The sequence below is a fragment of the Anguilla rostrata genome, chromosome 12, assembly GCF_018555375.3.
Source record: "Anguilla rostrata isolate EN2019 chromosome 12, ASM1855537v3, whole genome shotgun sequence".
Taxonomy (NCBI): Eukaryota; Metazoa; Chordata; class Actinopteri; order Anguilliformes; family Anguillidae; genus Anguilla; species Anguilla rostrata.
Genome location: NC_057944.1, coordinates 35,132,868 through 35,150,786, shown reverse-complemented (window position 1 = coordinate 35,150,786; position 17,919 = coordinate 35,132,868). Strand labels below are relative to the sequence as shown.

General features: G+C 38.0%; 4 protein-coding genes across 5 annotated transcripts in view; 2 read left to right on the top strand and 2 right to left on the bottom strand.

The window, feature by feature from the left end:
• LOC135236186 (olfactory receptor 52E8-like) overlaps positions 1-17,919 on the top strand; it is a 126,073-nt gene that overhangs the window by 90,307 nt on the left and 17,847 nt on the right. The gene's annotated exons all lie outside the window — the stretch shown is intronic.
• LOC135236188 (olfactory receptor 52E8-like) overlaps positions 1-17,919 on the top strand; it is a 121,212-nt gene that overhangs the window by 90,320 nt on the left and 12,973 nt on the right. The window lies entirely within an intron of this gene.
• LOC135236678 (olfactory receptor 1E16-like) lies at positions 8,809-12,131 on the bottom strand. The gene is made up of 2 exons (XM_064303163.1): positions 10,607-12,131; positions 8,809-9,917 (listed from the first exon to the last, which is right to left on the bottom strand). The coding sequence occupies exon 2, from the start codon at positions 9,862-9,864 to the stop codon at positions 8,809-8,811; it is 1,056 nt and encodes a 351-aa protein (XP_064159233.1). The 5' UTR covers positions 9,865-9,917; positions 10,607-12,131.
• LOC135236538 (olfactory receptor 1-like) lies at positions 12,124-17,015 on the bottom strand. Of its 2 annotated transcripts, XM_064302994.1 has the most exons (3): positions 16,684-17,015; positions 15,994-16,079; positions 12,124-15,322 (listed from the first exon to the last, which is right to left on the bottom strand). In XM_064302994.1, exon 3 carries the CDS (start codon positions 15,264-15,266, stop codon positions 14,289-14,291), a length of 978 nt encoding a protein of 325 aa, XP_064159064.1. In that variant the 5' UTR covers positions 15,267-15,322; positions 15,994-16,079; positions 16,684-17,015; the 3' UTR covers positions 12,124-14,288. The 2 variants fall into 2 exon arrangements, with proteins under 2 accessions (XP_064159064.1, XP_064159065.1); XM_064302995.1 differs by lacking the exon at positions 16,684-17,015 and having other exon boundaries at positions 15,994-16,165.

Below are 17,919 nucleotides of genomic sequence, written 5' to 3'. Positions count from 1 at the left end.
TACGGGGCGACATAGGTCAGGAGGTAAGAGCGGTTGTATAGCAGTCGGAGGATTGCCAGTTCGATCCCCGCCCTGGGCGTGTCGAAGCGTCCCTGAGCAAGACACCTAACCCCTAACTGCTCTGGTGAACGAGAGGCACCAATTGTAAAGTGCTTTGGATAAAAGTGCTATATAAATGCAGTCCATTTACCAAAGGGAGGCTGGCTTTTTAGGTTGAGTACTGAGCATGCAAATAAAATAGTCTAATGTCCAACAAACAATATCTGCCAATTACTATCCATTTGTATCACGGCATGGAAATTGGCTAAGTAAACTGTGTCAGAGAAATTATGTCCGTGCACTTTTGAAAAACTAGTTTCACAATTTATTAAACTTTCTCCAAGGTGAAATCCATCTCCTTCATAACACCAGCTTCTTGTAATTTTGCTGTGTAAAAAAGGTAACCTGAGAAATATTACCATCTCAAAAGAGGAAGAATGCTTAGTAATTACCCACCACAATCACCTGAGCCGATAATGAGTAAAAAGGTGTCCTCCAGTTTGTTCAGCCTGGTTTCATATTTACAGTAGGGGGACATTGATTCTCCTTTTATACATCTTGCTCTGGGGTTTTCGGTACATGCGCCATGGTGATCAACCTGGGGAACTCATTAACTCCAGTAACTCTGTCAATACAGAATCTTTTTTTTTTTGTAGAGAAAACAAGATTAGTTACCAGACTGTGATTCCATATTGCCTAATTTCGTGAACAAGTACAATTTAATTTGAGGATAGCAGAGTATACAAATAATTAGTAAAAAAAAAAAAACAATAAATGGGATCAATCATTAATAGTGGAAATAATAAGCAATTCAGCTGTGTTACGCCAAAAACATTTTTTAAATGACAACATTATGTTTGAAAAATTGTCTGCATCCATTGTTTTGGGTGTATGAGAAGCATATCATAAGTAAAATTCATTATTATTATTATGATTATGATGATTATTATTAGCATTATTATTAAGATTGTTATATTTTTCCCACGGTGCGCAGGACTGCCTGCCACTGTGAGCTATGCATGACAAATTGTGGTCAGTCACTCATGGACGACCTGAGAAGGATGTTCGGTAAGACACATCTGCAGGTGGTGCTTCGTTTAGTAGGACGCATGCGCAGGTGCATCTCCCAAAATCACCGCTTCGAACGGCACAAGATTTTTAAGCACAGCTTTATCGCCTATCATTACTTTAGCTAACCCTAACATGTTAGCGTTTCACCTACTTTAGTTAACCTAGTTAGCACGTACCACTGATACAGATGTATGGACACACGGAGGACAACAAATAACGTTACAGAGCTGAGGACATGCCATAGCTAGCTAGCTATATAGTTAGCCAAGGTTTACTCATGACACTTTGTACAGGTGCGCTGTGGGTCTGGATGGTTTCGTGCTTATTGTTTCGAAGATTGTGATCAACAAATACGATTTTTATCATTTTACATTGTTACAATTGTACTTATCTGGCTAAACTTTATTTGACCCAGAAGCATACAGTACATTAATGGGGCAAACATATGTCTGGATAGGTTTGTACAATTCGATATGTAATTAATAGGCCTAAATATTTCTAATTTTTATCTGTTTTTATTTTGTTTATCCCCCTCACCCGCTTTCTGTAGTGTGACTGATTGTATGTTTCTTAGTATAAATGTCTGTTTCTGTAATGTGAATGTTACATACTGCAAGGAAAATGTCCTATGGGGATAATGAAGTATTGTATGTATTTATGTACGTATTTACAGTAGCTATTTTACAACCGGTATTTATTTTAAGTTGCAAATATACACTTGTACATTTTGTAAAAATTAGCTTGACAACCAAGTATGAATATATCTTTTCTGGAGTGTAAGTTTTAGTATTTTACCCCAAAGGATTCAAACAATTTAAGGGGCGACATAGCTCAGGAGGTAAGACCGATTGTCTGGCATTCGGAGGGTTGCCGGTTCAAACCCCGCCCTGGGCGTGTCGAAGTGTCCTTGAGCTTTGTTGTCACAATACGCTTTACAAGACAGCCTATAAAAGCCACACACAGGAAACAAGCCTACACAACAGTAGCCAAGGAACAGAAAACTCCCTGTGGCAGATGGGGAGAAACCTTGGAAGGAACCAGGCTCAAGGGGGAAACCCATCCTCCTCTGGTCGGCTCAGGGTGCCGACTGGTGACCAGCATGTCAGCCAGTTTATGCAGAAGATATGATAAGTGATGTGGCTCAGATGATGGGTGGGGCCAGGTGGCGGTGATGGGGAACAGCAGGTGGCGGCAGATGTGGGCAGGGTGGAGGCAATGACGAAGTAGGGGTTGGACCGCAGAGGTGGGGGAGACCAGACGACTCTCGAAGCACTCTCGAGGGTTGGGGCAAGAACCCCGCCGGCAGAGTGGGGAAGAGGGTGGAAACAGCAGTTAAGGGATTTGCAATATAGCAGACCGTGAGTAAGTGCCAGTGGTATGTATTGTGGGACGCCGCCAGGAGTAGAATATGGCTGCATATCTACTAGGACAGGGATGGAGAGCCCTTGCAGTCATGAGGGGTAGACAACCATACCCGCCTATCAAGAGCCAGCCCATGTAAAGTCGGGTCACAGCTGATTGACAGGTGACAGTAAGGAAAGGATTGCCACCTAGAAAGCTCTATGACTACAGGCTTCTCGCACCCTGTCTCCGGACTATAACTGATTGTAAGCTTGAGCATAGAGGTGCGTTTTTAATCTAGATTTAAATATTGAGACTGTGTCTGACTCCTTTATAAATAATGGAAGCTGGTTCCACAGTAGTGGGGCCCTGTAGGAGAAAGCCCTACCACCTTTTAGGTTCTTGGAAATTCTTGGGACTACCAAGTAGCCTGCGTCTTGAGATCGGAGTGACCTTGTGGGCTTATAAGGTAGGAGCAGGTTCGATATGTACACAGGTGCACGTCCATGCAGAGCTTTAAAAGTCAGGAGCAAAACCTTGAAGTCTATCCTATACTTAATGGGTAGCCAGTGAAGCGACGGTAGTACTGGTGTAATGTGCTCATACTTCTTAGTTCTGCTCAGGATACGAGCAGCTGCATTCTGCACAAGCTGGAGACTCTTTAACGAGTTATTAGGGCAGCCAGAAAGCAGGGCGTTACAGTAGTCTAACCTAGACGTAACAAATGCATGGATCAATTTTTCAGCATCCTCGACTGACAGGAAATGTCTAATTTTAGCTATGTTGCGCAGCTGAAAGAAGGCAATTCTGGATGTGTTTTTTATATGGGTGTCAAAAGATAGATCAGGATCAATGGTGACACCAAGGTCTTTAACGACCATATTAGGTTCAGCCAAACAACTATCACAGTTTAAGGTGAGAGTAGACAATTTCTCCCTTAATATTTTGGGACCTAAAACCAACATTTCAGTCTTGTCTGAATTTAGGAGCAGAAAATTTGAAAGCATCCCAACCTTGATATCTACAATACAGACCTCTAACCGTGAAAGCGGCAGTGCTTCGCCAGGTTTCATTGAAATATAAATCTGGGTATCGTCCGCATAACAGTGGAACTCTACGCCATGTGCCCGGATAATATTGCCAAGTGGTAGCATATATAGCGAGAAGAGTACTGGTCCTAGTACTGATCCTTGTGGAATACCGTAAGTTCTTTCATGTTGCTGTTTGCACATTCTTTTAATGAAGGTAGACAACTGTTTCAGGTTTGAAGATTGTTGTTTTAGGCAGGGGTATCATCAAAATGTGAACGTCATGAAACAATATTACGTGGGGTTTGTATGTCAAATGATAGAGAATGGATTTATCATTTCACACATAATCTTTGGGTTTCCTGCAAAGATTATACAGTTGCAAAAGCAATAGTTTTCATTTTTAAGGCAATTATCAGTTAGCCAGCAAGCCAGTGTAATAAGTTAGAGGGTTGCCTGAGTCCAAGGGGGGGATTTGCATCTATACTTCTCACTCGTCCAACGGTCTTACATGCAAATACGCTACCAGTGAGCTACTAGTAAACTAGCTCCGATGGCCGTAAACAGGTCTGGTAAGCCAGCTGACAAAAACTGGATGTGTACAGTGCTACACTGCTAACCATGGGCCACCATGCCTTGGTAAGCTGTGTAGACACTGTTTACAATTCCATATGGAAATCAAATGTTACCAATTGCAGTATGATAATTATTTCTATAACTCAAGCCCATAGCAGCTGAACAAAGCATTGTAAAACCGCATCTCTAAGCGATTTCGGTTTCGCATTGGGTTCAGTTTTCAAATTTGGCAGTACCAGTCGGGCTTGTTCAGGTCAGGTCTCAAGGTCCCGGATATGAGCTGGGTTTGGTCTTAAATTTCAAGCCCGTGCAGACCTCTAGTGTATATTTTTGTACAGTATATTTTTGTATATTTTTGTGTGGATTTGAGCGCACAGACTGCGAGAGGAAAGTCTCAAAATAAAAAAAATAAAGAAGGAAACTCTCAAACTTATGTCACTGTACGCACGCGTGTCTTTTGATCCGCAAATGCAGATTCAACACTTCATAGGCCAATAGTACATTTGAGCATGTCTTATTGAAAAACATACATGTGGAAATTAGAAACATATTTTTTGGTTTTTCATACAAAAAGTATTTGTGCAAACAGAAAATATGTATTCACTGCACATTCATTTAAAATACAATTTACAAGACTTTAGTTGAGAGATATTTGTGCATATACTGAATATGATGACTTTATAGCAGATTATGTATGTTTGATTATGTTTTGCTTTGTCCAATTACTTTTTCTCCCCTAAAATGGGGGACACTATGTATAAAGAGGGATGTAATTCATACACGGATCACCCCATATTGATGTAAATACAGTGTGTATATATCAGAATCAGAATCAGAATCAGAATCAGGTTTTATTGCCAAGTAGGTTTACACATACGAGGAATTTGTTTTGGTCAGGTGGTGCATAACAGTGAACATAAAATAAGATAAATAAAATAAACATAGTGCAATAAAAACATAACATAAACATAGTGCAAACGGTAAACAGTAAACAATAAACAATAGTGCAAGGGGATAAAGTGTTATAAGTACAGGTGCTGTCTGTTTGGTGTCCGTGGGGGTCAGGATAACAGACAGTGTCAGTGGGGGTCCCGGGCCTTGTTGATGAGGCCAGCTGCAGTCGGGAAAAAACTGTTGTGTCGTGAGGTTTTGGTCCTGATGGACCGCAGCCTCCTGCCGGAGGGGAGTGTTTGAAAGAGTGTGTGTGTGTGTGTGTGTGTGTGTAGATATATATATATATATATATATATATATATACACACACTACATTTCCAAAAGTAGGTGGACACCTGAACATCATGCCCATATGTACTGTTGAACATCTCATTCCAAAACCATGGGCATTAATATGGAGCTGGACGCCCCTTTGCTGCTGTATACACGCACATATTAGGATTGCTGCAAGTATGTAGACTCCAAAGATCTTAAGGCCTTTTGTTTGTCCGTTGCAGAGATGAGGAACGCGAGGAAAACTGGTTTGTAGCTAATTCCCTATCACTAGACCAATCACTCACAGATTTGCAGCTTTAGTGACCTGACCTGTGACAAATCATGTACAACAAAGCTTTGCACCCAAACAGGATCAAAATGTTAAATTGTTTCAGCTGACCCTCAGAGAAACAGACTGTTGGGATGCAGATTTAATTAAGGTACCTATGGTCAATGGAAAATAATGTATTGTACACTCGGTGGCACATGAAATCAGACAGCCTTGACAGTGTGGCCTGGATTTAAAACATGTAAATGAAAAGTAGTTTGAACATGCCCAGCTGTGTTGAGAGGGAAACACTTTCATTTATATTTATAATAAAAGCATTTTTAACTGAAGTCTCCAAAGGTTCGGCAGGCTTAATTCCTGCAGCCTTTGTCTTAATCAACTGGCTAAATTCTGAATAAGGAATAATAAAAAAGGATCGTCCACTTAAACATAGTGTATACTGCAAACATTATTACATTTACAGCTTTAACTGCGCTCCCCGAAACACTTTTGTTAGTTAGTTTGGCTCTGTTTCAACTACAATCCCTCCAGCAAAATAATTATTCACCAGTGGTTTCCAGAACTCCTTGCTCCTGAGGCATTTGTTGCTACTGAAGCTATTAATTTAATATTGAGACTTCAATGAATAATGGCTTTCTGTAATGCTTTGAGGGATAAAACAGGCAGGCTAAACACAAAGACATACTATTGGTCTAAACACATACTGTATAAATACTCAAAAAATGTTTGTATGAGCGCTATCTGGACTCAAATTGAGTTTGTTTGAGGTGTCTTGGATGGATCTAAGGACATCAAATCAAAGAAAACTCCAAGGCATCTCTTTTTAACAATTAAAATGCCTTTATTTTCATGGTTGGCCATATTAAACCTTTTAAAAACAAACTCAACGCATTTCAGTACCATACCACCACAAACTCTGCTCCTGCCGACTGGCTGATGTTAAGTGTGGATTTGGTTAGTACTTGGATTGGAGACCACCAGGGAATACTGAGTTTCTGCTGGAAGTGGTGTTGGTGGGCCAGCAGGGGGCAATCTTCCCTCTGGTCAAATAAACCCCAGTGCCTCAGTGCAGTGACAGGGACACTGTGCTTTAGGAGATGCCATCTTTCGGATGAGACGTTAAAACTGAGGTCCTGACTCACTGTGGTCATTAAAGATCCCATGACACTATTCGCAAATAGTAGGGGGTTCCCTGGTGTCCTGGCTCTCGCAAAAACTTGCCACCTAATCATCCCCTGATTTAATTGGCTAAAAAAATGTTCTCTCCCTCCAGTGGAGCTGCTCAGTGGCCAACAATAGAGGATTGTGATTGTACTGGGCAGCTCCCAGGTGTGAATGTGTATGAGTGTGAAGCAGGGCGTTTCTGCAAAAGAGCATCCGTGCTCAGCGAACCTACCCTGGGTAAATAAAGGTTAAATAAAAATGAAAAATAAATAAATAAATAAATAAAATTTCAGCATCAAGCTTTCGTCAGGGAGTCAAACAGAAAAAAAAAGCTTAATGCTGAAATGCGTCGAGAGTTTGTTTTTAAATGTTTTTTCAGGGTTTAGGTGGCAAATTCAGGCAATATATTTATGATGTGATCTTGGAATGTTTCCCACAGGCAGGCAAAATTCTCACAATGGAGGAAAAAGTGCATTTCTGTTTCTTCCTCCTCTGTCATGCAGTGACCACCTATACAGTTGAGGCCAAAAGTTTACATTCACCCAGGCTAAAGACATTCAAACTCAATTTTGCACTTTTCATGTTACCATACATTTCATGTATTAAGTCTATTAGGGTCTGTACTTTATTTCCATAAGAGGTCATTTCAAAATAATAGGTAAGAGACAGATTTATTTCAGCTTTTATGTACTATATCAGATTTTCACTGGGTCAAAAGTTTACGTACTCTTTGTTAGGAATCAGTTTTGTTGCTCTTCTTAGGAACCCTTTCCAGAGTCTCTATATCTTTCTTGTAGTATGGTCCCCACAACTGCATACAATACTCCAAGTGTGGTTTAACAAATGTATTGCATGAAATAAGTATAACTTCCTTGGATTTATACTCAATACGTTTGGCTATATTGTGGCATCCTGTTTGCCTTTTTTTTATTGCTACAGCACACTGTGCCTTAAACTTGAAAGGCTTTGATCAAACATTGCTCCCAGGTCTTTTTCAAATTGAGCACATTCCAGTTGTGTTCCTCCCATAAAGTAATCCTGCCTAATGTTGCCCCCATGCAGAACTAATTACTGCACTGAATTCTATTTGCCAGGTTATCCTTGGAATTTTATTTAACATTTACATAGAGTAATTGAATCAATAATAGCTCACATTATTCAGCTTATCACACTGCAGTTTGATCATGCAAGTCTTAATCGTATTTTGTAGTCCATTTTTGTCTAATTTAAACCTAGCCCTAATTTGCCTGTCTTGGTTCCTACGTGAACCATGACCACTGATCTCAATTGTGCAGGGTTTCGGCAAAGGGATCCTCCTGGGAAACAGGAAGGAACACCTATAAGGATTCTTCATGAACAACAGTGTTGCTAATTGAGCCATCCACTAGTCATCACTATATTAGGTAGGAATTCATTGAGTGTGTCATCAGTTATCACTAATAAGGTTTGACTCATGTAGAAATCAATTGTTGCTCTATCAGAACCTTGGTTTTAATTTCTTTAGAAACTCTTAACAAATGAGACATGTATTACAAGTGGGTGGAAACTCATGACAGGAAACAAACAATATTTGACCATTATCTTTGTTGTTGCAAGACAGACTCTGTTTTGAACTGAAACATTAAATGAACATGGAATTTACCATTGATTGCCTCAAGTTTCTAAAATATTTGAAGAGAAAGTACTTTACCCATACGTAAAAAGTAAAATGTCTCCATTGAAGACTAGTACTGTAAAGGTTCTGACCGTTGGCAGTTAACATTTTAGTGATGCTACGTTAAATTATTTAAGCAAATTGAATGTTGAACAAGCAACACAAGAACAGAATGCAGAAATTCAAAAGGGAATCATTTGTGAATGATCAATAGACGCAACATGTATAATTCATCACGCTTTTAACATTAGCAGTAAAAACTAATAATAATTAAATTAACTTAAAACGTAAGGTTCCACAAAACAAATTAACCGACATAGCAGACTAAAAACGGTTGATTCTTGGTTTGGAAAATTATTTTTTGAGAATTTCTTAACATTTGCAACCATTTCCATAGAGGCTAAGGCTAATTGTAACTGCTGCCTCCACCTCTGGTTTCACAGATCGCAGTTTGTGATACAGTTAAAAGCAAAAGTCTTGTAATATGAATTTGTTCCATTTTTTAGTTTTTTTTTATTTCTGTTGCAGTTTTGTTTTTTTTTTTTTTTGTTTTTTAGAAGTTTTTTAGAGAATACCCTAACCTCTTCTGTGTTCAGCACGTAAATGATTGGGTTCAGCATGGGGGTAACGGCCTTTACACTTGACAAATTCATTATACTCGCTTCAGATTTAAAAGTTGAAGTTAGTGACGTAATGTACATGCCTATTACTGGAAGGTAATGTAAAGACACCAGCATTAGGTGTGCAGAACAAGTCTTAATGGCTTTAAATCGCCCTTCCCATGAAGCTATTTTAGACAGTGCACCAGCAATAAAAAAATAAGACAGTACAATCAAAAGAAAGGGTATATAAACAAATAATGTCACATTAAGTCTTGATATCACATGATTCATAGAATTGTCACTACATGCCAAACTATATATGGACTCATCTCGACAAAAGTAGCTTTTTACCACAATGGATTTACAAAAAGACAATCTGGTAATCAAAGCCACCATTAAAATAATTAAAACTGAATCATATGCCCACACCACTGTTAATATCACAGCCATCGCTTGCATTGTGATGACGGCATGGTATCTCAGTGGCAAGCATATTGCCACCAATCTATCATAGGCCATAAGGGTAAGACTGAGAGACTGCAAACAGGTAAAGAAAAACACAAAAAACATGTTTGCCATGCAAGCGTCAAAGGAGATGTATTGTGAATCAAAAAGAAACATTGCAATTAAATTTGGAATAAGAGCAGTACTTTCACCCAAGTCAGCTACAGCCAAATTGAAAACAGCCATATACTTTGGTGTGTGAAAACTGCGTTCTGTGTATATAATAAACATGACAAAGGAGTTTCCCAAAACAGAGACCACAAAAATAAAGGACAGGAAAACATAGTAGTATTTGGCATGGCGCATGTTATTCAAACCAGTAAGGAAAAAAAATGGGGGACTCACAAAAGTTGTATTTAGAGGGAGGGTGGAATTCAGGGAGTTCATAGCAGATGTGTTTAATTCTTCTATTTATTGCTTTACTTTTGCTTTTCTTTGTCCTGTAAGTAAAAAAATAAAAATAAAAAAATAAAAAAAAAAACGGACAAATCGACTGAATAATTCAATTACAATCAATGCTGGTGATTTATTTTCAAATTCTGAAAACAGATTTAAGATTACGTGAACAAAACTACGTCATGTCCTATAATTGTTTTAACCGTCACATTTATTATCAAGCAGTTTTTAAAATCTCTTTTCTTGCCATGAACAATGGGAGGCCACCGTTTTCATTCAAATACTGGGCTTGGTACCAAGCATGCAAATAAGATAGCCAACAAAACATGTCAGTAAAAACGATCACCATAAAACCAACTACATGTAATTCTGATGTATATAATGGTCACCCACAGTCTGTACTTATGTTAACTCCTCTGTACTTGCCAGTGTGCACTTTCAGGCACTGTAAAATTGCATTGTCTGCATTTCTAACAGCTTTGGCGCCACAGTCAACCTTTTTACATTACACATAACCTCACCATAATCATGGTTTATTATTATTTCAGCAGCTTACCAAGAATCAAATGTAACAATCAGTGCAAAGAAATTAAATGTCATCGTTTTCATAAGATTTGGAATCATTTTGCATGCATGCGACATCTAGGTGGCCCTTGATTTTTCCTAAATAGGATCTGTAATTATGTAACACATACAACAAAATATGAAGTGATATGAATGTGATTCCACTTACTTCCTTTAGGCGGTCAGTCGATTGTTTAGTTGAACCATTCCTTTCCGACTCTGACGTTCGCGCACGACCTAAGGCAACCCACTGTTCTGAGTAGAAGTACAGGAATTGTCAGGCGCACTCTGCAATATGATCGGATTCGCGCAGTTACTACTTTTAGCAGGTCTAAAAACAATTCACTGCCTCCCCATTTATCTGTGTTTTTCTTTACTTGTTTATACCTGTATTGATGTTCATTTATGTAACGCTTTTTGAACAAACAACATTTTTGTAATTTATGTTATTTATTGCAATGTTGTTGCTATGTTTCTGGCTTTGAAGAATGGGCTTTTAAAAGCGTATTTATAGCGATATTGTTTTTCTGGTTTTTGCCGAAAGGGCTTTTAAAAGCATACGGCATAAAAGTGTTCTTTAATTTTAAAAAATGCCAGTTACACCCAGTTTTCTTTAGTTGAAGACAGCCCCGCCAGAACACATCATGAATTAGACTATACCATATATGATGCACAGAGGTAAGTGCTAGGACATAGGTGCTAGGACATTTGATTTGACTCTAACCATGTAAATACTAATTTAAAAATAAATAAATAAATAAATAAGAAATAAATAGTTGGTAAACATCTCCAAAGTTAAATGTGAGTAAGGGTATACATTTTCAGATCTAAGCTCTGAAACAAATGATACAATTATGAAAAATGGTAATCTGACAAATAATATGACTTCAAAAGGGGAAGAATCCTTAGTCCTTACTCACCACAATCACCTTAGCAGAGAATAAGGTTTAAAAAACGTTTTCTCCAGTTTGTCCAGCTTGGTTTCATGTTTACAGTAGAGGAGCAATCACTCTCCTTTTGTACATCTTGCTCTGTGTGATTGCCATGGAAATGAACCTGGGGAACTCATTAACTACATTTACTCTGTCAGGACAATTTCTTTGGTTGTTGGTAAAATCGACAAGCTTAGGGACCCAAATCAGATCCCCAATTTCCGTAAGTCAATTAACAAGTAATTTCAGGATATCAGAGCAAGTGATTCTGGAACTGGATCGGAACAATGGGATTACAGGTAAAATCTGAGATGATGCACTGCCATTATACTCTTTAGCAAAGTAAAGGACTCCATCTCTGTCTGTAGCCCTCTGAATAAAGTGAAAAATATACATAAATAAGCATTGTCAACTCCTACTGTCAATTAAAATTTTTCCCTGAATTTCGTTTTTTCTGTCATACTGTGAAATCAAGCTTTTGTAAGCTACAAAAGTTGCCATTCTGCAAAGTAGGTGGTTTTACCGGGATATTAATTCACAAACATGTCTGCACACCTATTAAGTACAGGATATATATATATATACACACACATATATATATATATATATATATATATATATATATACACACACTCACCGGCCACTTCATTAGAGATGCGTTCAGAGATGCTCTTCTGCATACCTCGGCTGTAACGGGTGGTTATTTGAGTTACTGTTGCCTTTCTATCAGCTCGAACCAGTCTGGCCATTCTCTTGCTTGTAACCGAAAAGTCGCAGGTTCAATTCCCAGGTAAGGACACTGCCGTTGTACCCTTGAGCAAGGTACTTAACTGGAATTGCTTCAGTTTATATCCAGCTGTATACATGGATACAATGTAAAATGCTATGTAAAAGTTGTGTAAGTCGCTCTGGATAAGAGCGTCTGCTAAATGCCTGTAATGTAAAATGTAATGTAATATTGTCCCAGATATAGGCTATTGTGCCTACAAACCCGCTTTTCAATACCGCTTTTGACAATAGTGTACTGTGACACAGTGACCATTTAACACCCCCCAACCCACCATGTTACAACGTAACTGTCCACAAGTAATCAACCACACATACGAAACTGGATGTCTCATTTACAAAATAGTAATTTACTTTCACAGTTGCTATATCGGAACTACAGCAACATTGTAGTTTCACTATAGCAACTTGCAACTTAGCAACTGACTTTTTAAAAGCACATAACGGCTTCGAAATTCACATTAAAGATATTAATGGATATAATTTATCTTGTTGAACAAAACGTGAAATTCTCTTATCCATACGTCGTTAACCATAGACCTTCTTTCTCCTTCTGCAGTAAACGAAATCCCTATGGGAAAAAAAAAACATTGTAACTCTGCCTGAAACATCTGGGTTGGCCTACAAAAAGACATCATTGCTGCAACACTCTATTAGCTAAAGTGCACTCACCTGCTGATTGAGTGCAGCTCAGAAGTAACTAAGCTTATGGTCGCCCTCCTTTTAGTGGATCCCACACATTATGATAAATAAGTGCAAATAATTCTAATCAACTGCCAGGGCCTGCTACACTTCTGTCATCCACGCGCCCCTAATAGGCCACACCCCCACGATGGGGGGAAAACAGTCCATTGTGCTCCATATAGTTAGTATTGGCAGTCAGTGGATTGTCAAGTAATTTTTAAGTGGAGAGGAAAGCCAGAACATTCTGGGGTCCTGAATCAAGCTGCTCTTTGTGTAGCAAATTAGCCATTTTGTCCCTGGTATGTAGGCTACTTAGGCTTTGACTTCCATGTAGCCAAGAGGCTGTCTCAAAAATGGTAACGTTAATGTGTTACTGCATAGCTAGCAACATTACCTTACATGTCACATAACATGAGATGCTTTTAACTAAAGTTATTTCCTATGACAGCTGAATTTAAGTAATGTTAACGTTAGTTAAAAGCCGCTATCGTAATAATGTGTGTTTAAAGCAGCTTTTTCCATGGAGGCACAGAAAACCTCACATCTGAGTTCTTGTCCTTGTCTTTTGTACAGCTCTCCACATGGAGGTTTCAGCATTTTTATAATCTTGATAATCCGCTGACTGCCAATAATAAGTCTATGGAGCGGAACAGATTTTTCCCCCGCTGTGGACGTGGTCTCCATTGTGTGACGTGTTATGCGCTGTCTCTATTTGACGTCATTACCAAAATGACAATTTATTTTTTATAGCAGCCTAAGTCGGCTGATAATAAAGGTGGTTTTGCATGCAACACATTTTGGTTTCTTTTCATACGCAATATGACAAGAATTGGAACCAGCATTCCATAAGCAGAATCAGAATGGTGTTCAGAATCAATAAAATCTAAACGATACTCAACCCTAGTTGTGTTGGATTGAAGCAGTGCTGCTGTGTGCTTGGTTAGTAGGCTTCACCATCAGCTGGCTCTGGGGACTGTTCTCTGGGTCCAACTCTTGGGGCTGCGGGGCTTTGAAGTGCAGCGAATCTTTACCCACATGTAAAAAGTAACATGTCTCCATTGAAGACTAGTACTGTAAAGGGTCTGGCTCTTGGCAGTTAATTTTATGTAGCATCACTAAATGTTTTTTTAGGCAAAATAAATGTTGATATTTGTAATTCATCACACGTTTAACATTAAGCAGTAAAACAAAAACAAAAAGAATTTAATAAACTTGAAACGTAAGGTTTCACAAAATAAATTAACCAACTTAGCAGACTTAGCAACTGATGATCATTGGTTTTGAAAATTAGAATTCCTTAACACTTGCAAACATTTTCATAGAGGCTAAGGAATTTTAACTACTGCCTCCAACTCTGGTTTTACAGACTGCAGTTTGTGATATAGTGAAAAGCAACAGTCCTGTAATATGAATTTGTTTTTTTTATTTATGAATTTGAGATTTTTTTATTTATGTTGCATTTTTTTTTTGTTTTTTGATTTTTGTTTTGAAAAGTTTTTTTGAGAATTCCCTAACCTCATCTGTGTTCAGCACATAAATTATTGGGTTCAGCAAGGGTGTAAGGGTCTTTGCAATTGACAAATTAAATATCCTGACATTAGGCTGAAGGGTTGAAGTTAGTGAAACAATCAAGATGCCTATTATTGGAAGAAAATATAAAGACACCAGCATTAGGTGTGCAGAACAAGTCTTAATGGCTTTAAATCGCCCTTCCCATGAAGCTATTTTAGACAGCGCACCAGCAATAAAAAAATAAGACAGTACAATCAAAAGAAAGGGTACACAAATCCATAATATGATATGAACTCTTGTTATCATAGAATTCATAGACCTGTCATTGCATGCCAAACTATATATGGCCCCATGATCACAGAAGTAGCTTTTTACCACGATTGAGTTACAAAAGGACAACCTAGTAATTGAAGCCACCAATAAAATAATTAAAAATGAATTATATGTCCACGCCAGTGTTAATAATACAGTCATGGCTTGCATAGTGATGATGGCATGGTATCTCAATGGCAAGTATATAGCCACCAATCTATCATAGGCCATAAGGGTAAGACTGAGAGACTGCAAACAGGTAAAGAACAACACAAAAAACATGTTGGCCAAGCATGCGTCAAAGGAGATGTATTGGGAATTGAAAAGAAACGTTGCAATTACATTTGGAATGAGAGCAGTGCTTTCCCCCAAGTCTGCTAGAGCCAAATTAAAAACGGCCATATACTTTGGGGTGTGAAAACTGCGCTCAGTGTATATACTGAACATTACAAAGGAGTTCCCCAAAACAGTGACCACAAAAACAAAGCACAGGAAAATATAGTAGTACTTCACATGGCGCATGTTATTCAAACCATTGATGAAAAAAAACGGGGGACGCACAAAACTTGTATTCAGAGAGATGGTGAAATTCAGGGAGCTCATAGCAGATGTGTTTAATTTTTCTTCTCTTTGTTGCTTTACTTTTGTTTTTCTTTGTCCTGTAAGTAAAAAAATAAAAAATAAAAAAAGGACATATCGACTGAATAACTCAATTACAACTAATGCAGGTGATTTATTTTCGAATTCTGAATACGCTTAAGATTGCATGAACAAACCTACGTCATGTCCTATAATTGTTTTAACCGTCACATTTATTATCAAGCAGTTTTTAAAATCTCCTTTTTTGCCATAAACAACGGGAGACCAGCGTTTTCATTCAAATACTGAGCTTTGTACCAAGCATGAAAATAAAATAGCTAACGAAACATGTCAGTAAAAACGATCACCGTAAAACCAACTACATGCAATTCTGATGTATTTAATGGTTACACACAGTCTGTACTTATGTTAACTCCTCTGTACTTGCCAGTGTGCACTTTCAGGCACTGTAAAATTGCATTGTCTGTATTTCTAACAGCTTTGGTGCCACAGTAAACAGTAGGCTACACATATTACACAAAACCTCAGCATAATCATGGTTTATTATTATTTCAGCAGCTTCCCAAGAATCAAATGTAACAATCAGTGCAAAGAAATTAAATGTCATGGTTTTCGTAAGATTTGGAATCATTTTGCATGCATGCGACATCTAGGTGGCCCTTGATTTTTCCTAAATAGGATCTGCAATTATGTAACACATACAACAAAATATGAATGTGATTCCACTTACTCCCTTTAGGCGGTCAGTCGATTGTTTAGTTGAACCATTCCTGTCCGACTCTGACGTTCGCGCACGACCTAAGGCAACCCACTGTTCTGAGTAGAAGTACAGTAATTATCAGGCGCACTCTGCAATATGATCGGATTCGCGCAGTTACTACTTTTAGCAGGTCTAAAAACAATTCACTGCCTCTCCATTTATCTGTGTTTTTCTTTACTTGTTTATACCTGTATTGATGTTCATTTATTTAACGTTTTCTGAACAAACAAAATTTTGTCTTTTTTTATTGCAATGTTGTTGCTATGTTTCTGGCTTTGAAGAATGGGCTTTTAAAAGCATACGGCATAAAGGTGTTCTTTAATTTTTTTTAAATGCCAGTTACACGCAGTTTTCTTTAGTTGAAGACAGCCCCGCCAGAACACATCATGAATTATGCTATACTATATATGATGCACAGAGGTAAGTGCTAGGACATAGGTGCTAGGACATTTGATTTGACTCTAACCATGTAAATACTAATTTAAAATAATAATAATAAAAATAAGAAATAAATAGTTGGTAAACATCTCCAAAGTTAAAGGTGAGTAAGGGTATACATTTTCAGATCTAAGCTCTGAAACAAATGATCCAATTATGAAAAATGGTAATCTGACAAATAATATGACTTCAAAAGGGGAAGAATCCTTAGTCCTTACTCACCACAATCACCTTAGCAGAGAATGAGGTTAAAAAACGTTTTCTCCAGTTTGTCCAGCCTGGTTTCATGTTTACAGTAGAGGAGCATTCACTCTCCTTTTGTACATCTTGCTCTGTGTGATTGCCATGGAAATGAACCTGGGGAACTCATTAACTACATTTACTCTGTCAGGACAATTTCTTTGGTTGTTGGTAAAATCGACAAGCTTAGGGACCCAAATCAGATCCCCAATTTCCGTAAGTCAATTAACAAGTAATTTCAGGATATCAGAGTAAGTGATTCTGGAACTGGATTGGAACAATGGGATTACAGGTAGAATCTGAGATGATGCACTGCCATTATACTCTTTAGCAAAGTAAAGGACTCCATCTCTGTCTGTAGCCCTCCGAATGAAGTGAATAATATACATAAATATGTATTGTCAACTCCTACTGTTGATCAAAAAATCAAACCTTCCTGATGGAGATACAGTCAGTTTTAAAAAAGGTGTCAGTTTGGGTGTGCTCTATTTGGTTTTTGCACAGTAAAATATCCAGTGTTAATTCAACTCTACGTGAATTCTACTCCAGAGTGGGACCAAATGTTATCTGTAAGAGTGTAAATTAACACTGGACATTTTACTGTGTGTTTAAACTGAACTGGAATTTGTTTCCCTGTGATGTCTTCACCTTTTTTGCAAAATCATTATTTTAGGTTTCTTAAAATTAGGCTCTATTGCCCAGTTTGACCTCTGCATCAAAAAGTGTGATGCCAAGGGCAGCTGAATATTCAGCCAGCTGTTCTGCCAGTTCAGTGATGTACTGATATAGATTGGACAATATTGGACTGAGACAGAACCCTTGCCTCATGTCATGACCTTGAGTAAAATAATATGACCTTTGATTATTTAATTGAACTGAGGGTCTGACAGATTGGGGAGGTCAGCATCTGGTCCCAGACATTAATTTACCCTCTTAAGCCACATTTATGTCTGAAATAGGAAAGTATGCCATTAAGAATAAAAATGTTCACATTTGTGCTTATTGTGCTTTATTACAAACAATTACCTAAAACGAGGGGGCAAAATTTAGCGAATCAAATTAAAGACTGATGTGAATCAGTAGGCCCCTAATTAGGTTGTTGTACATGTGTTTGTTTTTTTATGATTTTCTTTTTTACTTAAACTTTACACAATACTGGTTATTTACTTTGCTCTCTCAATTCTTACCAGCACTGTCTCCAATTAGGAGCCCATTTAT

What these genes read in the sequence shown, in the direction of transcription:
- LOC135236538 (XM_064302994.1), bottom strand. Translation starts at nt 15,266, where the DNA reads ATGAGCTCCCTGAATTTCACCATCTCTCTGAATACAAGTTTTGTGCGT.
- LOC135236678 (XM_064303163.1), bottom strand. Translation starts at nt 9,864, where the DNA reads ATGAACTCCCTGAATTCCACCCTCCCTCTAAATACAACTTTTGTGAGT.